This window comes from Haliotis cracherodii, unplaced genomic scaffold, assembly GCF_022045235.1.
Source record: "Haliotis cracherodii isolate W230 unplaced genomic scaffold, xgHalCrac1.p SCAF_4, whole genome shotgun sequence".
NCBI lineage: Eukaryota > Metazoa > Mollusca > Gastropoda > Lepetellida > Haliotidae > Haliotis > Haliotis cracherodii.
The window spans coordinates 41,299,581-41,324,547 of NW_027266297.1; the positions used below are offsets into that span (position 1 = coordinate 41,299,581).

Genomic DNA, 24,967 nt, shown 5'->3' on the forward strand with positions numbered 1-24,967 from the left:
GCTATATGTCAGCACTCTGTAAATAATCAAACCTCGACCAGACAGTCCAGTGATTGACATGAGCATTGATCTACTCAATTTGGATACCAACATCAACCAAGTTGGTGAACCTGACCACCCAATCCCGTTAGTCGCCTCTTACGACAAGCATGGCTTTCTGAAGACCAATTCTAACCCAGAATCTTCACGGGACTTTGGGCATCAGTGACATTGGTTGATTGTGTGTCATCATACCCCAACAGCGTGTATTGGTGCTCACAATATCAATAGAGTCATCTGGTTCAGATGCTGCTGGTTGTACCAAGGGAATTCCACATCAGCCTCTACGACTTTGTTGATAGAGTCTCATCTTACCCCGAGGACATTTCTCATAATATATCACTGGATTATCTGAAACAGCCTTGTCTATTTCCAGGCCACTGTCATACACAGGAATATGGCATTTAACAACAAACTAACAGCAAACTATCACAAACATTTCTCAAAATTTAAACCATTTTATTTCATAACATCAGAGATTTCAACATGTTGTTTCTATTTTCGTGATCATGTTTGGTCGTTAACTTTTAAAGCATTGACTTCATTTTGTAGAAAATTCCTAGCTACTTATATTTCATTTAACAGAAAATAAAATAAATATTAGACAGATACAAGAACTAGACTACAGGGGAAGCTCTTACACAATGAAGAGAATATTCAGCAAAACTCTTGATAATGACCAAGAGACAGAACCTGTTTAACAAACCGGGTATACTGTAATTAAAGCTTGGCTTCAAAGACAGCAGTAAACCATACAGACACTAAACACTACATACCAGAAAACTATACAATCAATCCCATATTGTGGCCCAACTTCAGCCTCAGATGATCCTAGTCAAACCGTACTGTGCCATCATTCACAATAATTCAACCCCTACTCAACAAGAAGATGATGATATAACTCTGATGTTGTGAGTATAAATTCCTGTTGCACTTGCCACTAAGGTATACATATGTTAAAGGTAATCATCAAGTGATGACAAAAGGCTAGAAGACTTAAAATAACATGTGACCTAAATCTGCCACAATGGAATGCCCTTTTCGCACAGGAAACTGTTTCACATTGAATACTACTCAAAAGAAGTTAAAAAAAACCACCTGATTCTTTTACACTACTAAAGTTAATCTGTCACGGCATGACAGATAACAAAAATAATAAGAAAGAATCTTCTTTTGAGTTGTATACATGAACACCTTGTGTTCTTAAAACAGCACATATTTATAAGCCTCGTTTGCGATTAAGCAGCACTTGATGGCTACCTTTAAGTGCCCTGCGTTGAACATGGTTCACTGCTAAACCAAGCATAACAAATCTAAAGAAAAGGAATTGAGCAGAACTTGTGCAGTCTAATTCTTAATTCATGGAAATACATGCTATAAAGGACCTTATGAATGATTACACCAAGGTTTGAGGTTAACCAAGTTAACCACCGTAAGCAGGTTTAGGCTTGGAACACACTGAGGCACATTTCTTATTTGTAAACTTTACAACTTGTATTGGTATATTTCTCACAGTGCTTGAAATCAACAACTGTAACAAGGTAAATGGGAAATACAAATTAACAATGTATATGAAAGATGTGATTTTGTTCATCAATCAAATCTTAACGATTAGGAATAAACCCTTTGGCTTTTAGATCATTTGTTTCATGTAAAGAATCGCACTAAAAAGATACATGAGATTCATAAAAAATAGCTTCACAAGAGTCAATTTCACACAATGAGTGTCAATTGAAGATGGAGTGTGTCAATTGCAAGCACTGTTTGTTCTCCATGAGATCGGAACAAACGACATTAACAAGACAGACACCTAGTCTCTCCCATTGCCTGGAAACGTATTAAAACCATGGGTGTGGCTGAAGCACATGATCATCATCATCATCACATATATTACAATTCCAATAAAACACATTAAAATCGACAATGGGTGATAATAGTGGCATCGATGAGAGTAAAAGCTGGAAATTCAAAATGAAGCTAAGATTGTGATGATGAAAAATAAAATCTAGGTGACATGTTCCATGATAAATGTCTATACAAGGATCTACCGAAGGCTCCAACATTCACTAGTGGTGAGTCAGTGTGGTTCGGCCCTACTCAGTTATGCAATGATTTCCAACACACTCATGGAGCTGCTGTCTTCACAGAATTGTCCGGCCCTCCTGCGTGTGTACGTTTCATTATGATTGGCTGCCATTTCACCAACGTCCTTCCTCACTGCTCTCATGATATAAGCTGAAAACAAAATCAGTTCGTTTGTGGTTGAAAATAGTTATAAAAATCGTTCAGAGTTGCAAGAATCAACAAAAGGTATTAAGAAAATGTTATTTATTTCTAATTTACTATATTTCTTTAAAGAAAATAAACAACTAGCTTTATTAATATCCTCAGTACTATTACAGTTAATTACATTACTATTACATTAATTTTGTTCATTGAAATTATTTTAAACATAGAGATTTCAATCATAAATTCAGGCAATTAGGAACATCTAGGATAATTTTGGTTTAAAATGTATTATTTAAATCACTTCCAACATGACTTTATGGTCACAATGAAAATAATTAGTAAAATCTAAATATTTTTTACATTTGTATACTTATCCTGCATTACTCCTTAATGCATTCACTGCTTACTTACGACAACTAGAAGGACAGCCTGCGAAGGTCCTGGGTGAAGAAATAAAGTTGTTGTTCTCAAGTCCCAATCAGTGGCCTTCCGTCGCTGTCCTGTGACCTTGATGACACCTAAGGTCATCTTCACATCACTGCCTGTCGCCCAAGCTCTTAGAAAAACATACTTTTGAGGTTTCTGAAGCCAAAGTGGGGAGGCAAGTCTTACGACGGGTGGGCCTTAAGCGTAGTAATGCAGGATAAGTATACAAATGTAAAAAATATTTAGATTTTACTAAATTTTTTACTTATCCTGCATTACTCCTTAATGCATCTGTATCGGACGGTTTGGAGGTGGGTAAACCTTCAGAATACAGAAACCTCAATAATTCACACCCTACAATACGACACCAGTTGGTCGATAAACCGTGAAGCGGAAAAGTTCAGAAAGGAAACAAAACGCCATTACGGTAGGGTTGTTCAAAAATCAAAAAGATTGAACATAGGAATTAAAGAGAAATTCCCTATATATACACGCAAAGTAATAAAGAAAATAATAGCTATTCAGCTAATTCTTTACTTACTACGTCATCGAGCCGTCGCTGACAAACAAGATTGTCTAATATTCTTCCACTGGCGGCGACTGAGTGACTGCACATGGAAGTTGACTGGCTCTGTATAGGGCGAGTTCATTACTTGCGTCAGGGGTTGGCAACCTACAGGATAACAACCAGAGGGCCAAACTTCAAACGTTTTCGACATCCCCGAGAGCCCCAACGCGAAGGTTATGACTAACGAAAATATGTGTCGAATCTCCAGAAATATCCTTCCGTGATTGTTCCAAAACCACAAGTGCCGTGTTGAGTCCTGGTAAGGCTGACACCTTGAGATCTTGAGGGTAATTCGCTCTCGGCGAGTTCCGTTTGGCGATCTCGTATGTCTGAAGGATTACTGCACGTAACCATAGAGATATGGTGTTTGCAATCATGCGACTAACTTCGGTCGTTGACAAAGTAAATACGGGTATCAATGACGGCTTCCTCGAACTCCTCGTCGAACTCCTAGTCTTGGAGCGTCGAATGAAAACTCGAACTGCTCGCACCGAGCCCAGGAGAACTTCACCATGTACGATTCCCACACTAGTCGATATCGGTGGGATGGTGAAGGAACGGTCGGGTTGGCCCGGTAGTAGATTTTAGCAATAAAATCCCAGCATAACCCTAGATGTCCCGTTCTAAGCGTCCCATGCTCAAAACGGATCCGGGTTGAGTCGATCACATGTAGTTCGCTCACCCGTACCGCCATTGCTAATGCCAAGAGAAACCATTGTTTCCTTGGTGATGTCCAAGCTCCTCACAGCGATAGCCCGTTCGCGGAGCTCTCTATACTATACCGAGAGTGTAACGAAGGTGTCACGCGATGGGAAGGAGCTTGAAAATGAGGATGCAATGAGGGGCTCGAAGGGGGCCCTCGCAAACCTCGAAGTACCACGTTCAAGTCCCAATCAGGTGGCTGGAACTTGGCCTTCTGATCCTCAAGCCTGAATGAGCATAATATGGCCTGTAGTTCCGTGACCTTAATCACATTGTGATTTTCCGGAAACGGCCAACACTAAGATAATTGCAGCCAATTACGTAGTAATGGTGCTACCTTCCAAGTGTTTTTGGGTACGCAATGTAGGAGGTATTCCTCTAGGAATTGTGACGCAATCGTAGGGTCTTGATTCTTTTCTTCCCTGTAAAAAGTCTCAAGTGATCCCCACTTGTCATCGTCGTCTCTGGGAGAGTAACAATGAATTAAAGCTATAGCTTTGCTGCCCGTGTCGAAATAACCCTTCGCACTTAAACGCCTTTTAAAGACGAACCATGCGTGCAGACGTTGGGTGAGGCAATTTTCTGTTGAGGGTGGATGAGTAGGTTGGACCACTGTGAGAGGGGTAGTGAATCGTTTTAGATTTTTCCGAGCTTGACGAACTACCCTCTCGCCGGTTACCAGGGTGCGACCAAAGGAGAGATCGAGATACCTTGTCTCCTTGATCCCCTGTATCACCTTGGGAAGTAAAAGTGGTGGCAGAAAAGTGTTAGTTTTTTTTTTGCCCTTCCCAAGTGATACTGAACTCGTCCACCGCCCAAGTCTGCGGATCCGGCAACGGGGAGATATACGTCATGAGTTGGTGGCCTAGGCAAGTAATAAACAAGTCAATGTTTGGTTGCCTGAATTCCTGAAGCAGTAACTGGAATGCTTCTGTGAGAAATTTCCACTCGGTGGGAGCCACCCTGTCTGGACGTGATAAAGTATCGGCCAGTCTGTTTCTACATCCGGGGATGTGCTGAACTATGAACTTTAGTCACAGCCGATCCACTAGATGGAACAAATCTGAATGTCCTTAGAAGTAAAGAGTGGGAGTGTGTTGTTCCCCGATTGCACAGGCACCACACCACAGTGCTGTTGTCTGTGGATATTGCGAGTCGGGCTAACTGTAGTTGATTCTGCCAATGTGATATAGCCAGAATTAAAGCTTCCAACTCCAAGTTGTTTGTGTGCCACTTCCATTGAGCGCCGGGCCATAGCCCTGAGTTTATCTGGTCTTGTAAGTGAAGACCCCACCCCTGAAAGGGGCCGTCCACAAACAGGTGTGTATTCGGGGAAAACCCGAATAAAGAGATTCCGCAGACATTCAACGCCACAAATTGAGGCAAGGCTCTAGCTTAGTCGGTAGAGTGATGGCCTTGAGTGGATCCTGACTCCTGATGTAAGGGTTCAGGAAAAAATTGAATTGGTCGCAGTTGTAAGCGGCCCATGCTGATTAACCCTAGCAACACTTGCCACTGGCGAAGTGTGTGTGGTTGGTGTAGAGTAGATGACAAAAGAAGTAGAAACTTGTGCCATCTGTCCCTCGGTACAGATAGGATATCCTGGTCTGTCTTGAACAGGTCTCCTATGAACTGAAGTCAATAGGAAGGAGAATACTCCCGACTTCGTCTCGTTGATTGTCTATCCCAGTTATTGACATGTGTTGATGATACAGTAGATCGCCCTACATCTACGACTCGAACCAAGTGTTCGTCACGTGTAGATAGTTATTGGCTTCATTACTCCTGTAAATAGCCATAAGTGTCACTGACATGTCAAATGGGAAATACTACCATTGGTAGTGAACCTCAATGAACTGGACCTGAAAAGTCTACGGTTGGGATGGATAGTCGAGACTGATCAAGAGTCAAACGTTCGTTGAACACAGAGATTGTGGATCATTCTCATCTTGTCTGGGTCCTTCATGAGTACCAGGTAGGTGTGAGGATAAAACCCCGGTGTAAAAACTGGGTTGTGAACCCACTCTACAGCTCTTCTTACCAACAGTATATCAATGTTGGATTTTCCCAATCAAACTGTGGTCAACGGTGGGGTTATCTCTACCCGTATACGGACACCATGATATAGTGCGATAAGTACGAAATCGTCCTTGAGACTTGTCTCTGCCACTCCCTTCTCAGTAAGGGAATGCTGGTCTTCCCTGAGAAACGCGCGTCAAGGCTTATAATTCCCTGACTTGCCAGCCCGCTTGGACTTTCCAAGCTTTTTGGGAACTTGACGTGCGTGTCTGCGATCTGTTCGTTGAACAGGGGAGTAGATGACCAAGGTTGACGTAATAGACTGCCCTTGAAACCAGCATCTCAGTTGGAAACGCTATAAAGTCTTGGGTGTAACGGTAATCTCCGTCAGAACGGTCTCAAGATGAATTTTCCTGTGGTCAAACTGACGCTGTAGGAAAAACACGATAGTTTGAAAGTGATCTATTCAGATAGGGTTATCCTCTAATAGATTCTGATCCACTGCAAACATTGACGATATTGGTCGCTTAAATGACGGAGCAAAAGTGAGTTTTGGAGAAGTCTTCCTCCAATGACCTCGTGGTGTCCCTCTTATTTACCCTGTTATCAGGGGAGGGCGTTACTGACACGAGATGGTTTGCTTCCCAATCGGGTACATGTGCTAAGCTGATCATGTGCCGGTTACGTAACCGAGTACACTGTAAGCCTTGGGCTAACGTCATTGTAGAGACCTTGATTGGTACGCAGACGCTGCGCTCAGCGCAGGTCTGGAATGTTGGAACAGCGCTAAGCTGATCGTGCGACGTTTGCGTAATAGGAGCGCATTGGGTAGCAGTCAGACGCTGCGCTCGGCGCAGGTCTATGCTGGATATGTTGGAACAGTGCTAAGCTGATCGTGCGTCGCTTGCGTGATAGGAGCGCTTGGGTAGCAGTCAGACGCTGCGCTCGGCGCATGTCTATGCTGGATATGTTGGAACAGCGCTAAGCTGATCGTGCCTCGCTTGCATAATAGAAGTGCTTGGGTTGTAGTCAAGTGCTGCGCTCGGCGCAGATAAATCAGACACAAAGCTCAAAAGTATTGACTGGATCAAGGCTTGCGTCTAATCTACCCCCATCATAGCATCTTGATACGCTGGTGCTGTCGCCGACCTCACAGATTAACATACATGTATCTGGAAGTGTCCGGCGGCTGAAAAAATAAGAGCAGTTACGATACTCACAAAATCCTCCGGTATTGTTGATTTCGGTGGATGGTGTACTTCTGCAGTCACAGGCGTCATAATACCTGCTGATAATAACAGTTGGGTGGTAATGACCGAACCATGTCATTCGCTATTCTGCGATAGTGACATTCCTCTCGTCTCACGACGGAATAACTGCAAAATATGATTGTGAGTAATCTGCTTTTATATAGTAAACTCGTTGGATTAGAGATTTACACAAAAATTACATTTTGAATTTGGGCGAGCACATCTACATGCATGCCTAGGACCGTGGATAAAGAGCTTTGGGCGAATATTCCACGACAATATGTACACCACGCAAACATAAGTTACGCAATTAAACCATTGAAGAAATGGTACTGGAAGAATGCCGTAGAATTGAACAGTAATCTATCGGCAAAAATACGAATTCCAAGGGTATACAATATTTTTATATACGCAATTCAATGTAAACCAAGGCTATTTACATTTAGAGATTGGAGAGCACATCTGCTCGCAAACCAACCAACGTGGATGATAATCTTTGTAAGGTTTTTTTCCACGACAATTAGTACAATGCTCAAAGGTATGTTACACAATTAAACCCTTGTTGATGAGACAATACTGGAAGAGTGCCGAAGAATTTGAACTCTAATCTATCGGCAAAATTATGAGTTGCAAAGGTATACAATCTTTTTGTATGCGCAACTAAATGTAAACCAAGGGTATTTATATTTTCATTTAGGGTTTGGAGAGCACATCTGCGTACAGACCAAACAACGTGGATGATAATCTTGTAAGATTTTTCCCACGACAATTAGTACCACGCTCAATCATAAGTTACACAATTACGCCATTGTTGATGAAGCGGTACTGGAATAATGCCATAGAATTGAACAATAATCTATCGGCAAAACTACAAGTTGCAAGAGTATACAATAGTTCATATACGCAACTCAATGTAAACCAAAAAGACCAACAAAAACATATTCAATTGCATAAACATAGGTACGCAATAAAAGAATTGTTGATAAAGCGGGACTGGAAGAATGCCGTAGATTCGGCAACCATATTTTTAACGAGTTGAAAAAGTATACAATAATTTGAGTATACGCAACTCACTGTTACGCCAAAGCTAGTAGTATTTAAGAACATAAGAATATGTTATACATACGTAGCTGAGAATTGTAAACAATATGACTACCTTGGCAGGCAAACGATTGTAACACAATTCAAAATGGCGGCGAACAACAATATTTTGGCGGGAAAAAAGACAAGAGTCTTTACACGCCTAATTAATTCACATAAAACTACACAACATGGTGAAAGTAATATGAAAAGAATACATCACCCATCGCAGATCAATTTTTAAGATTGTAGACAAACTGAAGGTATAAAATTAATCCAAAAGGAGAGCTCCGCTTGGACACGTCCTAGCTGTGCTGCGACAAGCAGTGATGTCAAGATGACCTTAGGTGTCATCAAGGTCACAGGACAGCGACGGAAGGCCACTGATTGGGACTTGAGAACAACAACTTTATTTCTTCACCCAGGACCTTCGCAGGCTGTCCTTCTAGTTGTCGTAAGTAAGCAGTGAATGCATTAAGGAGTAATGCAGGATAAGTAAAAAATATCATCTTTCCATTGCATTTAATTACCCAAACTCTTCAAAATCTTCGAACAAAACTTCCTCCTATCACAAGCTAAAGCAAGTGATCATAAATTGACAATTAACTGGCTGTACATGTAACCATGCTGTGTTCTAAATTAAAAATGAAAATCAAGGGGTCCTTGTGATTGCCATAATGTTAACAATTTAAGATTCAGGGGTCCATAGACACCATGATAGATACAAATACTTTTGCAGCAAGTTTCAAGGACCCCATGGACCCCCCTTCATTTTCGAACTCTGCACTGTCACTGAGTTCTAGAGGTCAATAAATAGTCAAAATTACTGACAATAAATTTTGAATTTGGTAAAAATAAATTATTTCACTTTTTCGTGTTGGCTTATTACACAGGTCATGTCGACAAAGTATCAGAGCAAGTCACAAATTGAAGTAATGGTATACCTGTTTGACTGTGTTTTTGATGAATTCTTTTTTGTCTGACAAATCAAATTCTGGATACTTTGCATAAACCTGAAAAACACCAAGGAGTTAAGGTCTTGATGAAATCTTGCAACAAAGCTCCACAGGAGCAAGGTTTCATTCATTCAGTGCCCATCTCAGGGATGGAGTGAGTAAGTGAGTATGGTTTTACGCTCCTTTTAGCAATATTCCAGCAATATCATGGCGGGGGACACAGATGGAGTGAGTGAGTGAGTTGGGTTTAACGCCGCTTTTAACATAATTCCAGTTATATCAGGGCATATCAGCATAATGTGGGAGGAAAGCCCGAAGTGATGCAGGTCTTAGATGTTTACCACCACGAGCACGGGTATGGTGCTGGAAACCTTGAAACATAATCGGGGCGAACTGGGATTCGAACCCACAATCATAGGTTTCGGTGTCCAGGGGACACAACTCTGCACAGCGAATTGCGGCGCCTTAAACAACTGGGCCACCCGTGCCTCCTGGACACAGATGGAAATTAACCAAGAACACCTACTAGCTTGAATAGTGACAACCTATAGCAATATCCTCCCAAAATTCTACTGGCCCTTAAAATACCTTTAACATGAACAAAACTGGTCGGTGCTAGCCCAGTTAGTGCTAATTTCCATCCCTGCCATATTTTGTTTGTTGGTTTGGTTGTTTGTTGTTTAACGCCGCACTCAGCAATATTCCAGCTATATGACAGCGGTCTGTGAACAAGATTCATCAGAAGATGACAAACAGTTATTGAGCTATCAAAACAATACCATGGAATTGAGATTCAGAACTTTGAATTCTATGTCAGGTACACACCACTATGAATCAGAGTCAAAATCAACAGAAAAAATATACATTAAAAGAATTCATAAATAGGAAAAGGCACCAGCTGACATCCCAGACCACGATGAAAGAGTAAGCATGTGCTCCGAAACGTTGTGTCCCTCATAACAAAGAAGTAAACATCCATAAATTTTCTTCCCTCTGGTCTTTGTGTGTGCAAAGTTTCATGAAAGAACACCTATTAGTTTTAGAGATGTGATCCAACCAAACACCACTATGGACAGAGTCAAAGTCAGGAAATCCGATGACTAAGAGTCGTATAACTCAGCACAGTGGATTTCAGCCGGCCTAACGCCCATAAATTGTCAAGTCTGATATTACAATATGAACCTCATTGAACATGTATTTTTTTCCGATTGGAACAAGATGGCGATCATTTTGAGTTAAGGTGAGGTGAAATGGGGTTTAACGTCACATCCAAGATTATTGCACTTCTATAGCAATGTGCATGTGTGTGTGTGTGTGTGTGTGTGTGTGTGTGTGTGGCTGCTTGTACTAGTACCTTAATGGAGAGCGCCAGACTGGATAACAACAAGTACCATCTTTTAACGTCTTTTGGTATGACGCGACCAGGGATCAAACCCCGGACCTTTCGTTCTCCAGGCGGACGCTCTACCACTAGACCACAAAGGCAGTCCATTTTGAGTTTAAAAACAACAGTAAACCAGTCTGGAATCAAGTCTCTTCAACTGCACAACATGACAGAATATTTGCATTCATTTTCAGTTACAACCAGCATATCTATATAAAGCTGGACACTTCCATCTGGTATACTAATCTATTTCGCTCACCTGTTTTACAACTGTTTTCATCGTCACCTCCTCCAAATTGGCACCATCTAAAATTTTCTTAACAACATCACGCAATTCATCATTCTGTAAAAAGAAAGAAAAGTATTGGAATCAAAATGGGATAAATTAGTAGATAACATACTGTGTTTTCATATAGTAGAGAAGCGTGGAGTTTCAAATTCTAAACTTGGTGTAGTTAAATCTACAGGTAAACAAGCAGTGTACTGAATACAGTATGTTACCTCCATTCTACCATGGCGAGGTGAAATGGGATTTAATGATAAAATTTTACATTGGTTGCAATGTTACAATACAATGTTAAATGCCCTTGAATTGAGAACATTTAATTCTGTTGAACAAGATAGCAATATTTTCCTAATTTGCCAGCCAAGAACACTAATTTTAGAATCCTTAATAATTCTGTGCACTAAATGTTTACTATAGAGGAAATCTCACATTTGGTGGTCCTGTTTTCTTTGAAGCTAATGTTTCGTCTTCTGAATCCTCCTCGTCCGATTCTGATTCAACTGTAAAGAAACCATACTATAATGACACTGCAGATATACACAACAACAGAACTGATCTGATTGAAACAGTGTCTCACATGTTTACCTATAACCAGCTGTGTCAACTGATAGGGCCAATGCCAAGGGAGCGCTAAGAATAGGACAATATACAAGGCCACAGTGAAATAAAGTTAGAGGGAATACAACAATAGAAAGTAACATATAGCAAAAACACTTTACAAATTTCTACTAGTCCTTATGGTACCTTAACTATTGGGCAGCTTGGCAAGGACTGTAGGACTAGTGCCAATTTCTATTGCTGGAATACACTGCCATTTCCCCAGGAAGTTGAGGGGTAGAGATTCAATGAGGAGGTGAAACCTACAATACACAAAACTAGATAGTGATGGAGAAAAGATGCAATAAATAGCTACTACTTCTGTGTACTTGAAATGATGGCAGCTGGAAGCCATGGGTTCAAGACCTCATAAAATTATGTAATACAAACAGTCAATCATAGATTTATTTGTATGATGATTGACCTTTTTAATTCTGTTGACCATAAACGCTCACGAAGTCGCCCAAAGCTTATTCAACTGTTTGCTTTGTCTTGTGAGTTGAATATCCTTACAGAAAATCTCAGTTTATGCAGGTTATAAGAAGTTTCAACTTGATGAGAATTTCTAATCTGTCTGTATACAAAAGACGTTATTGAGCAACAATACTATGGAATTGGGATTCGGAACCTTGTATTTAAGTCAGGTACACACCCATTTGGACAGAATCAAAGTAAAACCGAAATAACAAACCGAGAAAAATTAAATTCTAAAATCCCTCAATAACAAAAGGCACCAGTTGACAATCTGGTCTTTGTGTGTGCACAGTTTTAAGAAAGAGTACACAGTAGTTTTAGAGATGCATCTGGACAAACACACCACTATGAGTGAGTGAGCGAGTTGGGTTTAACACTGCTTTTAACAGTATTTCAGTTATATCACGACATAACAGCTTATATATGGGAGAAGCCCTAAGTGATGCAGGTCTCAGACGATTACCACTTCAGTGAAACCCACTTGCACGGGTATGGTGCTGACAAACTTAGAAACAAAATTGGGGCGAACGGGGATTCAAAAACCCACAATCAAACGTTTCTGGCGTGCCCAAGGTTCGCAACTCTGCACAGCGAATCGCGGTGCCTTAGACGACTGGTCCCCTTGTGTCCCCAACACCACTAAGAGAGTCACCACAGAGTCAAAGTCAAACTTGGTGCCATGGAAACAAGGAACATAAAATTTTGAAAGTTCCCTAAACAGCAAAAAGGCAACACTTCAGCCCTTGGTTAATACATGTACCAGGTTTGGATGAAAAGTCATTCATGGTTTTCAAGTTGTGCTCTAGAAACAAAATCCATCCCCCCCATTTTGAGAGTAAGTCCAAACTGTTTCCATGGAAATCAAGAAATATAAAAATGCCAAAAAGCTGTAAATGGCAAAAGGCACCACTTCAGGGTCTGTTTGATATATCTGCCAATTTATTTTTGAAAAATATGGAACAGTTTTCGAGTTGTGCTCTGGAAACGAAATGATAACTGATGGACTATAAGGGAATAGCAAGTAGGCTGTCAACTGAAGCTAGGGGAATTTGTGTTAAAATGACATTGATATGTTCAACAGATTTGAGAAAAAAAGACACTTTTAATGCAATGCTAATTGGATGGATGGACAAAGGCCTATAACATAAGCCCACAGATCCATGTTTCTACTTTCATTGGCCAAAATCAAGATGCTTTTTGCCTGGTGAAGCACACTGATCATGGTTATGGTTTTCAGTGTACACATTCTCACCTTTCTTCTTCTTTGATTCTTTCTTCTCTGCTTTCTTGGCTGCCTTCTCTTTCTTCTCCTTCTTGTCATTTTCCTTCTTCTCTCTTTTCTCTTCTTTAGGCTTTTTGGGTGTTTCCAACTTTGCCTTTTTCTTTTTAGGAACCTGAAAACAATCACAAGTAGACTGAATTAGCAGACACTGTATGATGAGTGAGTGGGCTGTAAGCAGGGATGGAAACCTAAGAATTAAATTATTATGGCTTAACATTCACTTGTATGCACTTCTTGGCAGTCATATTTGGGCAATAGAGGACCACAATTGATATAATAAAATCCTCTCAACATTAGGGATATTACATGGACCGCTTGATATCAAGCTCAATTTTGATCACTGAAAATATCAAGAGACATGAAAAATTACAATGCCATTACACATACTTGGTCTAACAGTTTTACCAGCATCTCAACAATGTGTGAATTTGATATGAGTTGTCTCCCTTAGACCAGAGTTTTTAGAGTTGAGTGGTGCAGCCAAGATTATTGCACTTATATAGCGACATGCATATCTGTATGTATGTCTGCATGTACTAGTCCGGTTTCATAGTGCTAGCCAAACTGAGATGCCATCAGACCTGTTTACACCCAACTTGCCATACCAGTAGTACTGTAAGAATCTGTCAGTAGTCTTTTTTTACCAACATGCAAAACGGGAGTATGAGGAGAGGGATGAAGAAAGTCTCCTTGCCTCAGCTGCAGCTTGCATTTCCCCAAGATAGTTTCCATGGGGTAAGATGGACACAGGTAGATTGCTGTGAAACATGTCTGACTTGTATTGACGTAGGCGATCGCATCTTATAGATAAAAGGATTGTGCTTTCTAATGAATAGTGGCTACAGTCTGGGAAACCATGCTCTGCTTTGCCACAAAGGAGCTATTACCCAGATCACTTTGTCTAGTAGAGTCCATGGCAAGAACGCTGAGGCAAACCAGCATTCCAAGCCATCAATAGGGCTTCTACTTGGTACTGGGCTTACGTAGGCTGGAAGATGGTTGTTTAGAAAAGTTGAAAAGAGATGCGATACCTGAGATGTGAGGTATCCCACAATGACGTTATACAGCTGAAGGCTTCTGGATGTAATGAACATTCTGTTGTCACTATCCACATGGTGAGCAAGGTTGTCAGATAGAATATGTCTTACTTCCATCCAACAACTGATGGAGTCTGCCAACTGCCAAGGCAAACAATCATGCAGTCTCCATCATGAATGAGCTCGACTTGCTCTCTCATTGCTTCTGTATGTAAGCTACTATTGTGGTGTTGTCCGTTGCTAAGAGGAGATAGTTGGGTTTTCCAATTCCTGGGAGCATAGAAAATTGCCCTATTTCTAGGCAGCATATGTGAAGGTTCTTTTCAAAAGTGTTCCAAAGACCTTGAACCAGGTACCCATTCCTGCTGGTGGTCAGAGGCATATTACAAAATATGTGTAACATGTGTTCAGTGAGCTTGAGCTGAGACATAAACATAACCTCGACTGACCAGGGACTGCTCCTGAGCGGACCTGGAAAAACGACCTGTTGTCTCTGGGTCCATAGCAGCTGAGATCGTTACCTGGTTATCGTGTGAACTTCTCTTGGCCTGTTCCCATTGGTGTTGCTTCAACCACTCCACCACAGTGGATAAGGTCATCAGATGAGAATCAAAATTGATTCCATCGTTGTCTTCTGTGTGTAAAAACATCTGTTCTTGAAGATCCATAGGTTGGGCCTGAATTGTCACGGATGCAGTAGGAGTTTTAGGCGTTCCCTATCCAGATAGTGTTTCAGCTGGAGTAGCAATAGAGGGTGAAAAATAACGTCTGCTATCTTCCTCCTACCCTTCTTGATGGAGTCATATAGCTTGTTGAAGGTAGGGATGTGCATGACTCACGGTGAGTCTTTACTGTGTAGAAGGTGTCTCAGAATTCCCATCAAGTCGGATGGGGATCCCCCGTAATCATGAACTTCCCTTGATTTACAGGCTGGAGGAGAGACCGAGGACACCATCTTGGACTCACACAAACACACAAGCACACACTAATATTTTCGTGAGTATCAGTTAATAATTATCTTTTCTAAAGTGTTGAATCAGTAAACAATAGATAAACAACTAATTATCTTAATTTTAATTATCTAGTGTGACTACATAACCCTATGTTCTTGAAATAAAACTCAGTTGAAAAGCTGAATCTAGCACACGGGAGAGAGTGACATGTTGATCGCAGTCCTATTGCTTGACCACTAGTAATGTGTGGTTGACAGTGAATAGGACTTCCGTTGAAAATTCTGAAGATAAGTTTTATTCAATTGCAGCCCAAATGCAGGATTTCATACAAAATGAAAATTATTTGCATTGATCTAATTAAGACATCATGTCTTTTCTTTTGTATAGCAGGGACTTTATTTAAACCCCTAACATTTTCAAAACCATTTACAGTTAAAGCAGTTAAAAGACAAACAAATAAATTCCACATTTCAACCCTAAGTACCTCTTCCTCGCTCTCTTCCTCCTCTTCTACATCCCCATCTTCATCTGCATCATCGTCATCATCCTTATCATTTTCCTCAGGCTCCTCATCATCTTCATCCTCATCCTCCTCATTCTCAGACTCCACGTCTTCTTTTGATGTTTTCTTCTTTTTCTTCTTTCCCTCTTTCTTTTCTGCTCGCTTCCGTTTCACTCCCTTGTCTCGCCTCTCCTTCGATGCCCGACCCCCTAAAACACCAATCAACATTTAGAAAACAAAGCATATAGCATCTGCTAAAACCGTTGTGTGCAAACGCTAAATGGGAGCCCACTGAGATACCATGCTAAGTTTAACATGATTACTACACCCAGACAGTCATCTTTCCGAGGCAAGCGAGTTAACTGACTATGAAAGTCCAGTTTCCACCCTTGCCAAACTAGGATGAAATTATGGAGTTACATTTTGGCTGGACTAACGAGTCTATGATTAGTCCAATCAAAATCTCGTAACAAAATCAAAATCCGGTTCATAAACTGCTGTGCAGATTTCAGTCGTTTGCAGGATTTGCGATGCATTTGTAACATAAACTTAGCGTCAATTTTTTCAAATCTTTTCATGTTTTTAATCAAGATGTTCACATGATTTGATGGACCTCGAGAAGTAAGAACTGTTTTACAACAATATAGATCTTGATTATCAATAAGATTGTCTTGACTGGGTGTTTGAAGTAAATGCAAGTGATATCAAATGTGGAATCTGAGGAGTCAGCAGGAGGGACATAGAAAGGACATAACTCGTAATAGTCACTGGTGGTGCTACGATTGAGCCCAGAAATTCAAGCCTAGTTCCGCAAGGGTGGAAACTGGGGTTTCACACAATGGGACACAGTTAGTATACTTAGCCCCTTAACGCCGAGTGCCATGCAAGGTAACTACAAGTACCATCTTTTAACGTCTTTTGGTATGACCCAGGCGGGGATCTTCTGCTCTCCGGGCAGACACTATCACTAGCCCCCGGTGGTCTGTTGGGATACGATGACATGCATCAAACCAAGTGAGCAAGCCTGACCACCCAATCCTGTTGGTCAACGCTTATGACAAGCATAGGTTGCTGAAGACCTATTCTAACACGGATCTTACTGGGTAGACAGTATGGTATTACCTGAATACCAGAATACTGCAATGTTTTTCAAACAATATTTTCAAATTATGTTTCACTTCAAAATTAAATGACAAAACAGTGGAAACATAGAAGTGATATTTCTCTCACGTTATATCCCCTGTATCCGTAATGACAGCTACTGACCGTGCTAAGTAGTTTATACTTTAGTATGTAGAAAAAAGGATCCCCACATACAAGCAGTGTCAATCACTGTCAAACACTTTGGCTCCGAATATATCACAATACATTCGTCTCGATTGCAATACAATATTCTTTGCCAATACACAACCCTAGTATATGCATCAGGTATGAGCAACAATCCATCACAAACAATTACACACAATGATAGACAGCTCTCCAACAAGCATGTGATACTGGAGATATATATTCTGTCTGACATCTCTATAGGTGTGTGCAATACAAAAATTAAGCACTGTACGTTTTTTGGGCTCCGGTACTTTCCTGCCAGAGTCTGATGGGTGCATGAGGAAGTCCATTACCCTCCCTACCACGTCGTCCTTGACCCCTGACCTCTCCAGGTCAAGCACCTCACAGATTGTCTTCAACACTGGGAGCGTTAACCTGAAACCAAACCATCACACTTGGAAAATAATCAAGGATATCTTACCCATGGAGGATAAGCCAGAGATGATTGTTAATTTGATTCTTCAAATAATATTCTTACATCTTCAGTCAAACCAATCTCTACCAGATCCTCAAATCACTTAAACACCAAAACTGTACGGACAGGAAGCAAAATCAGGGTTTACCATTTCCTTAATTTGAGAATGAGTGCATATAATTTACATTGTGAGTCCTTGGGCTGTTATTACTTGCCCGTGAAAAGATCACCTGTTTAATAAACACACTGCTGTATCACACATTGTGTAATAGCAAAGCGTGTGCTTATTTACTGCGGGAACAAGTTCCACTAACAAACACTGATCTGATTTTATTGAGAATGAGACACAACAGACGATGCATTTGATCAATTACTATGTAAACAGCTAACATGCAACTCAAAACATGTTACAGTTGTTGTTGTTTAACGCCGTACTCAGCAATATTCCAACTGTATGACAGCGGTCTGTAAATAATCGAGTCTGGACAAGACAATCCAGTGATTGATATCATGAGCATCGATCCACGCAATTGGGATATGATGACATGCATCAATCAAGTCAGCGAGCCTGACCACCCGATCCCGAGCCTCTTACGACAAGCAGAGTCGATTTTTATGGCAAGCATGGGTTGCTGAAAACCTATTCTACCCCGGATCTTCACAGGTCTACATGTTAAAGAACACCCATAATTGGAAGTTGCAATACCCACCAGCATTGACAGATTAACTTTAGTCATATGAAAAAATCAGGTGGTTCTTAACTTCTTTTGAGTAGTATAATTAGATCTACTTTATATTTGTATGATTATTGCAGTTGTATCAAATCTGTAAATCAAAAAGTAGCAAGCGTATAGTCAACGAAGTCATCTATATCCCCCATCCATTTTAACATGTTATGGTTCCAAACCAGGTAACTGACCCAACATTTCTCTTAGCCCATGTCAAAATAGCTGCAATGGAAATTATGAAATAAACATTTCTAAAACTCCTTAATATCAAATGGCATCAGTTCAGTATATGCTTTATATATAGACATGCAATGTCTGACAAGGAAATATTTAATAGTCTATTTGTTATACTCCATAAGTGAACCCACCCTATATTTAAACTTAAATCCAACTTGTTGCCATGGAAATGTAAAAAATAAAAATTTCTAAAATTCCTAAAAAGCAAAAGGCACCAGTTCAGCATGAGTTTGATAGGCATGCAAAGTTTCGTAGAGAAATATTTCACGGTTTCTGAATTATGCTCCAGAAACGATTTTGGGATGCACAGAACCTTTTCCAATATCCCCCGCCAACTTTATTAACAAGAGGATAACAAGAGGATAACAAGAGTCATCAGAAGATGACAAATCTCCCACTTCGGCTCCCACTATGGCAAAAGGCACCACTTCGGTCTCTGGTTAATACATCTGACAAGTTTTCCACGTTTTCATGATATGCTCCTGAAATGAAATACAGACAAGACGACTAGATGATGACTAAACAACCCCCCCCCCCCCCCCCGGGATAAAATGGTCACAGTGGCACCTAAACACTGCCCTGTGGCCCTCTTGAAAACAACACACATTCCAATCTCTGCACCAGTAAAAATATCTCTTACTTGCCAATGATAGCAACTCTCTTGTCATACTCCTTGTCTTCTTTTGAAAAGGAAAACCCACAAAACTGTCGCAGATTCTTTTTGACTTCCTGTGACTGAAACAAAACTGTACATCTTTAACAAAAATTTATTCAATACCTTTTTAAAATTAAGTCTAGTTTATTTTATTTAATGCCACATAAAACAATTTTTCAGCTATCATAAAAATAAAGGCCTACAAAAATTTAATCCGGGCAGAACAAAGCAGTGTTTGATAGCTTGGGACAACATTATATGCCATCAGGCTACAATGCTACATCGAATCCCAATTTTATTCAACTGTGACAACAAGAATGAAGCTCTATTCTGACTCTGAATCTCCACAGATATTTTCAATATAGTATCATAATCACTTGTTTAGGTCAAGATAACCTGTTGACAGGGCTTGTTTGATGTTTAACGCTGAACTATGCAATATTTCAGCTGTATGATTGCAATCTGTAAGTAGTGGAGTCTGGAGCAGACAGTTCAATTACTAATTTATATATATCACTATGAGCATGAATCCATGCTGCTGGGTCATGCTGACACACTATCAACCATGTCCTGATCATGACCACCTGATCCTTTGTCACGTCTTATAACAAACATAGGTTGCTGGGGACCAATTCCAATCCAGAATCCCCAAGGGGCCTATTGACAGGATTGTATTATCATAGTTACAACAGATGCTAGAATATAGCTGACAAATAAGAGGGCTGAAATGTCCGTCCTCACTGTTATTGTATACAACACCTGAGAGACATGTTTGCTTACATTTCCAGAGCAGCAAGAATGTTGCTGTAGAAATACTCACGGTTCCTTTCTTTCCAAAAACTATTCGATGTAACGTCTTCAAGTCATCTGCTTTCAAGTGTGCAATTTTGAATTCAACTGAAAAGAATACAGTAAATCTTACAGGAATTTCAGTGGAGACAAATGACATAGGACATCCTTTTGTATCGCTATCAAATTTGAAAATCATTTACAGAACAAGTTGGTTGACAATCAGTCAACACCATCAATGTCCTTGAAAATGAACCGATCAGAAACCTTGTCTTATTTAAAACATGATTATCAAACTATCGTGTATAAATTCCAACATGTCCAAACCGACTTTGTATAAATGACATCTTTACATCACATTTGAAGTAAGCAAGCATAAGTACATCATAGATCAAAATGATTTAAATTAATGAATGAGTATGTTATTACTTGATCATGTTGATGTAGGCTACACGTAAAAGTGCAATCCTATATTGAAGTTATTGAGTGTGCAGCACTTACTTCTAGGGCATTCTCCAAGCTTGGCACCACTTCCTTCAGGCACATCAACCTTCTTCCTGTGCTGAGGGGCAAAGGTCATGGTCATCGCCAACCTTTCTACTTTCTTCTTCTCTCTCTTCCCAGATTCAATCACTACAGGCCTTTCCAACAATCCCACTAGAAGCCAATCAAAAAAAATCATTTCAAGTACTTCTATCATGTTACAAGGTGAGTTGAAATGGAGTTTAACATCAAGTTTAAGGTTATTGCACTTATATAGCGACGTGTCACACAGTGTGGCGCGGTGCTGTGCGTGTGGCTAGTTTCTTGTACTAGTCCAGACTTATGCCGATTTTGAAGTGCTAGCCCACTGAGATACCATGCCACAGTTTTACATGAATACCCCACTCAGACATAGCATACTGACTCCGAGCCGACCAGTACTTGTTTCAGCCCCTTAATGCCGAACGCCAGGCAGGGTAACAACAAGTTCAATCTTTTAACATCTCATTGTATGACACGGCCAGGGATCAAATCCCCAACTTTCCCCTTTCTGGGCAGATGCTATTTCTAACAAGTTGAAACATCTCAAACAAAAATTTCAAGGTGTCATTGAGCCACTCAGCTTCCATATCCAAGGCCGAGTTTCTATGGCCTGAACAGGGATAGAAATTTGCACAAGCCCATGTCAGTTTGTCCATGTTAAAGGTATCCTGAATGCTTGTAGACCTTCAGGAGTGCCAAGATAAGATGTTATTACCATTCAAGCTCCAGTAAACTTTTCAGAATAACTTCTAAAGATGGAAGGTATAGACTGTTGTTTTAGCTAAAAACATTGTAAAATTCTGGTAATTTCTTAGTTCAGTAAGAAGAATTCACCAGCATTTTCAGTGTCTGGGTTGTAAAAATAAACCTGACTTGAATGACCTGTTAAGACTGTCAGCATGGTCAAACAAGTTAAATATTTCATTTCTGTTGTCCAATGAGTTTCCACTGAAGACAAAGGGTGGCTTAGGTATTTCAATTTCTTTCTTCTCTAAATGCGACATTTGGGTTCAGATGCTGGTACCTTTATCATGTTTATCACTTGCTTGAAAAGTACGAAGAAGTTGAAATCGTATCAACTGCATCTTCATTGAAATACAGCTTCTAATATGCCATTTAAACATGCTAAAGACAGTATTAATCTTAGTTCATGTATTCTTTTCATTGTAGTGGAGTGATAGCATGGAGTTTGGAAGGTCAAACTTCTGATTCATGTGATTAGTTTATTTGTTAGTCTTCCCTTAACAATACAAACATCCCTGGGGTGCAATTTGTTGAAAAGAATTTTGAATTGTACCTCCGGTCCAGATCCAGACTTAACAGAAATTGTCTCAACATACAAGCTTAGCACCAAGACAATCAAACCCAGTGTTTCTGGTGGCATTTTATCTGCCGGTCATGTGGGCTGCTAGTAAACCAAAATATCGGTCCTGGCTTACATTTGGTTTCAACAACAGGTGACGTCACTCGAGTGCAACGGAAGTTTATAGACGAGGCAATAGAGATCATTCTGCTGTTGAAGACATCCACTACTGGTATGAACACAAATTTAAGTTCTGATTCACTATTATCAGCAATGTCCTCTTAACTGTTTGAAAATAAGGTACAGGAGGATATTAAAATTGATATAAAAACATTGTAATGTGTTGATTCAGAGTTTTCGGGGTTTTTTTTATTTCAGAAGGAGTTAATATGCAACAGCAAGGGTATGAGAGTTGGGCTCATTGGCCTGCATATTTAATACCATCAGCTTGTCCTGACGTCTTTGATTGAGGTGTTTTGAGAGAAGCAGCATGAACACAACTCTGTAAGCAAACCCACGTTCAGTTGGTACACTGCTGACTGGAACAATGACTGAGTATGGTTTTACGACGCTTTTAGCAATATTCCAGGAATATCATGGCAGGGTACACCAGAAATGGGCTTCACACATTGTACCAATGTCGGAAATCGAACCCGGGTCTTTGGCGTGACCAGCAAACACTTTAACCACTAGGCTACCCGACCGTCTCGACTGGAACAGTGAGGGTTACGGATGCTAAAACAGTGGCGTCTGGATTTGCTCAAAACTAATAGTACCAAGGCCAGCGATAGTACTTTTGAATCTACCAAAATCATTCCTAGCGCGGTCACCATTGGTTATCTCTGTGATGTCATTATCATGTCAACCAATCACAGACATCTTCTGATGCCATTTTAACATAATGTCAAGTATGCTTTCTGATAATCTAGCTTCTATACACCAGCATATATGAAGTTATTGATGTTTGTCACTGTAGATCACATAAAAACCCAAAACATCACTGTCGCAGTGATGGACAATTATTTTATTATTGGCTCAAATTATGCATTGTTTTTAGCACCAGGATTGCTAATGGAAAGTTATAGAAAATTAAGTGATTTAATGTTTACAGTGATTAACAGGATATGACAGGCTTTTTTTAATGGAAACTTCTGCTGGACACAGGGGCCGTCAACCCTCAAATTTTCAAGCCCCAGTCAATATCCGGAATACTCCGGAGAACAGAAACACTGAAAACTCATACTTTTACACTGACTTGTGACAATCGTAGTGCTCAGATCACTATGTTGAATAGGGGCCTGGTCTATAAAAACCAGATACATTCAAATCTGGACAAGCAGATTTTAACAAATGGTTTGCCTATGAAATCTTTTCAATGTCCATGTCCCTGTGGATGCTGCAAGTTCTTAATCCCCCATTCTCACTTGTAGTTTGTAACAAAAGTGAAAAAAGGTATTATAACTTACATGGCAGTTCTTCCTCTTCTTCCTCATCTTCTTCTTCTTTTTCCACCTTTTTTCTCTTCTTTGGAGACTTCTTCGGGGATGCTTCCAATGGCTCAGGCTTTGATTCAGGTTTTTCTTCCATTTCTTCCTCTTCCTCTTCTTTCGTGTCAGCTTCTTCTAATTCTTTTGAATCTTCAAGTTCGTCCATTTCTTCTTCGTCTTTCAACTTATCGGCCTCTTCTTCTACATCTTCCTTCTGTGAAAGAGGAAACAATATGTCTCACACATAACATTCCCAAGCAAAATTCTAGTCTAGGGACAAAACCATGACAAAAATGTTTCTATATCAACTGTTGATAAACTTGAACATAGAACATAACTGGTTTCAAAGACCAACGGTCTCAGCTGGTGTGCAACTTTGTTTAAAATCTGAACATAATTACCCAAATCATTTATTATTAATGATTAAGCTAATCACTTGCAAGTCCTTGCAGTTCTCAGAAAGCAGTAATTTCCATGCGTCAGATTAACATAATCTACAATCTAAGTATAATACAAATGAAACATACTTTCATGCATCAATATACCTTTAACCCTGTCAAGCCTAACCTTAACAAACATCACAGAGCGCCATATAAGCTATGCATAACATACACAAAATAAATCACCATATCCCAGTTAATTTGTAGTCGCTTACGTGTAAATATGCATAGAAAATTTTAAAAACCAATGTTATAACACAAATGCCGAATTACTCAATGTAACCTTTTCAGATTGCATGCACTTGTCTTTAGTGATGGATTTGCATCACATATATGGTACTTACTAGCCCTTTTTATCTTGGAATACAAACTACAGTTCCCTTAAAACTCCTAATTTTTTATTAAAAATTGGCATTTTCCTGAACTAGAGGAGCTTGTCCCCTAACCTTCAATCTTTTTTAATTGTGTACCAAAATAGTGATCAACATTCCCTTCATGCAGTGTTTGTGCATTAATTGCTTACTTTTTCACACAATATTTTATACACAATCATCACATTACAATCAGATACCTACAAATAGTAAAAGCTCACAGCAAAATATTAATCTTCTCTCATAAACAACCTGTAGGAGACTGGCATGACAAAATATGAGTGTTAAAAGCATCAGCAACTTGCAAAATGGAGTTCACACCAGCTCCAAATTTTGTTCAAAGAAGTAAACAACAGACTATGTCATACTTTTATGTACAATTTTTCGAAAAGCTTGAGCGTTGTAGAAACACTTGGCGGGTTAATTGTTTCTAGATTCTAATGATATAGTGTTCGTGCATCATTCCTATGAACAATACAGATCAATTCATGTCGCTTGGTTAAAATCCTATCGACGCAAAAACAAAACAGAAAAGGCAACTTAATTCAGATCAACGCGTAATAATAACATCAAGTAATGGTTCCTCGTTTCCTGACATAGGAAACTGATCGTCTTGCTACATAAGATAACATGCGTAGTTCTCCAAAATAATGTGTTGAAAATAAAAACAACGTGTTGACGGCGTGTGGCAATGTGTCGATTTTAACTAACGATATCTCAGAAACCACCATGGCATATTATACCAAACTCGGTTTCTGTATTCACATATTTGTATAAAATAAAATGCACTTGAAGACAAGCCCATTTAATACCTCCTTTTGAGGGGCAACATCGGTTTTTTCGGTGTCAGACATTACGATTTTCGACTGAAATGGCGGCAAAATGGCGTACAAATTGAAATCAA

The 24,967-nt window shown here is 39.9% G+C and overlaps 1 protein-coding gene across 1 annotated transcript; it reads right to left on the reverse strand.

The window, feature by feature from the left end:
• Window positions 1–495: 495 nt before the first annotated feature.
• LOC139479107 (protein DEK-like) lies at window positions 496–24,967 on the reverse strand. Its single transcript, XM_071261872.1, has 12 exons — window positions 24,876–24,967; window positions 23,232–23,466; window positions 20,439–20,594; window positions 19,969–20,045; window positions 19,134–19,228; window positions 17,346–17,488; window positions 15,767–15,993; window positions 13,263–13,404; window positions 11,369–11,439; window positions 10,913–10,996; window positions 9,258–9,326; window positions 496–2,274 (listed from the first exon to the last, which is right to left on the reverse strand). The coding sequence occupies exons 1-12, from the start codon at window positions 24,915–24,917 to the stop codon at window positions 2,263–2,265; spliced, it is 1,353 nt and encodes a 450-aa protein (XP_071117973.1). The 5' UTR covers window positions 24,918–24,967; the 3' UTR covers window positions 496–2,262.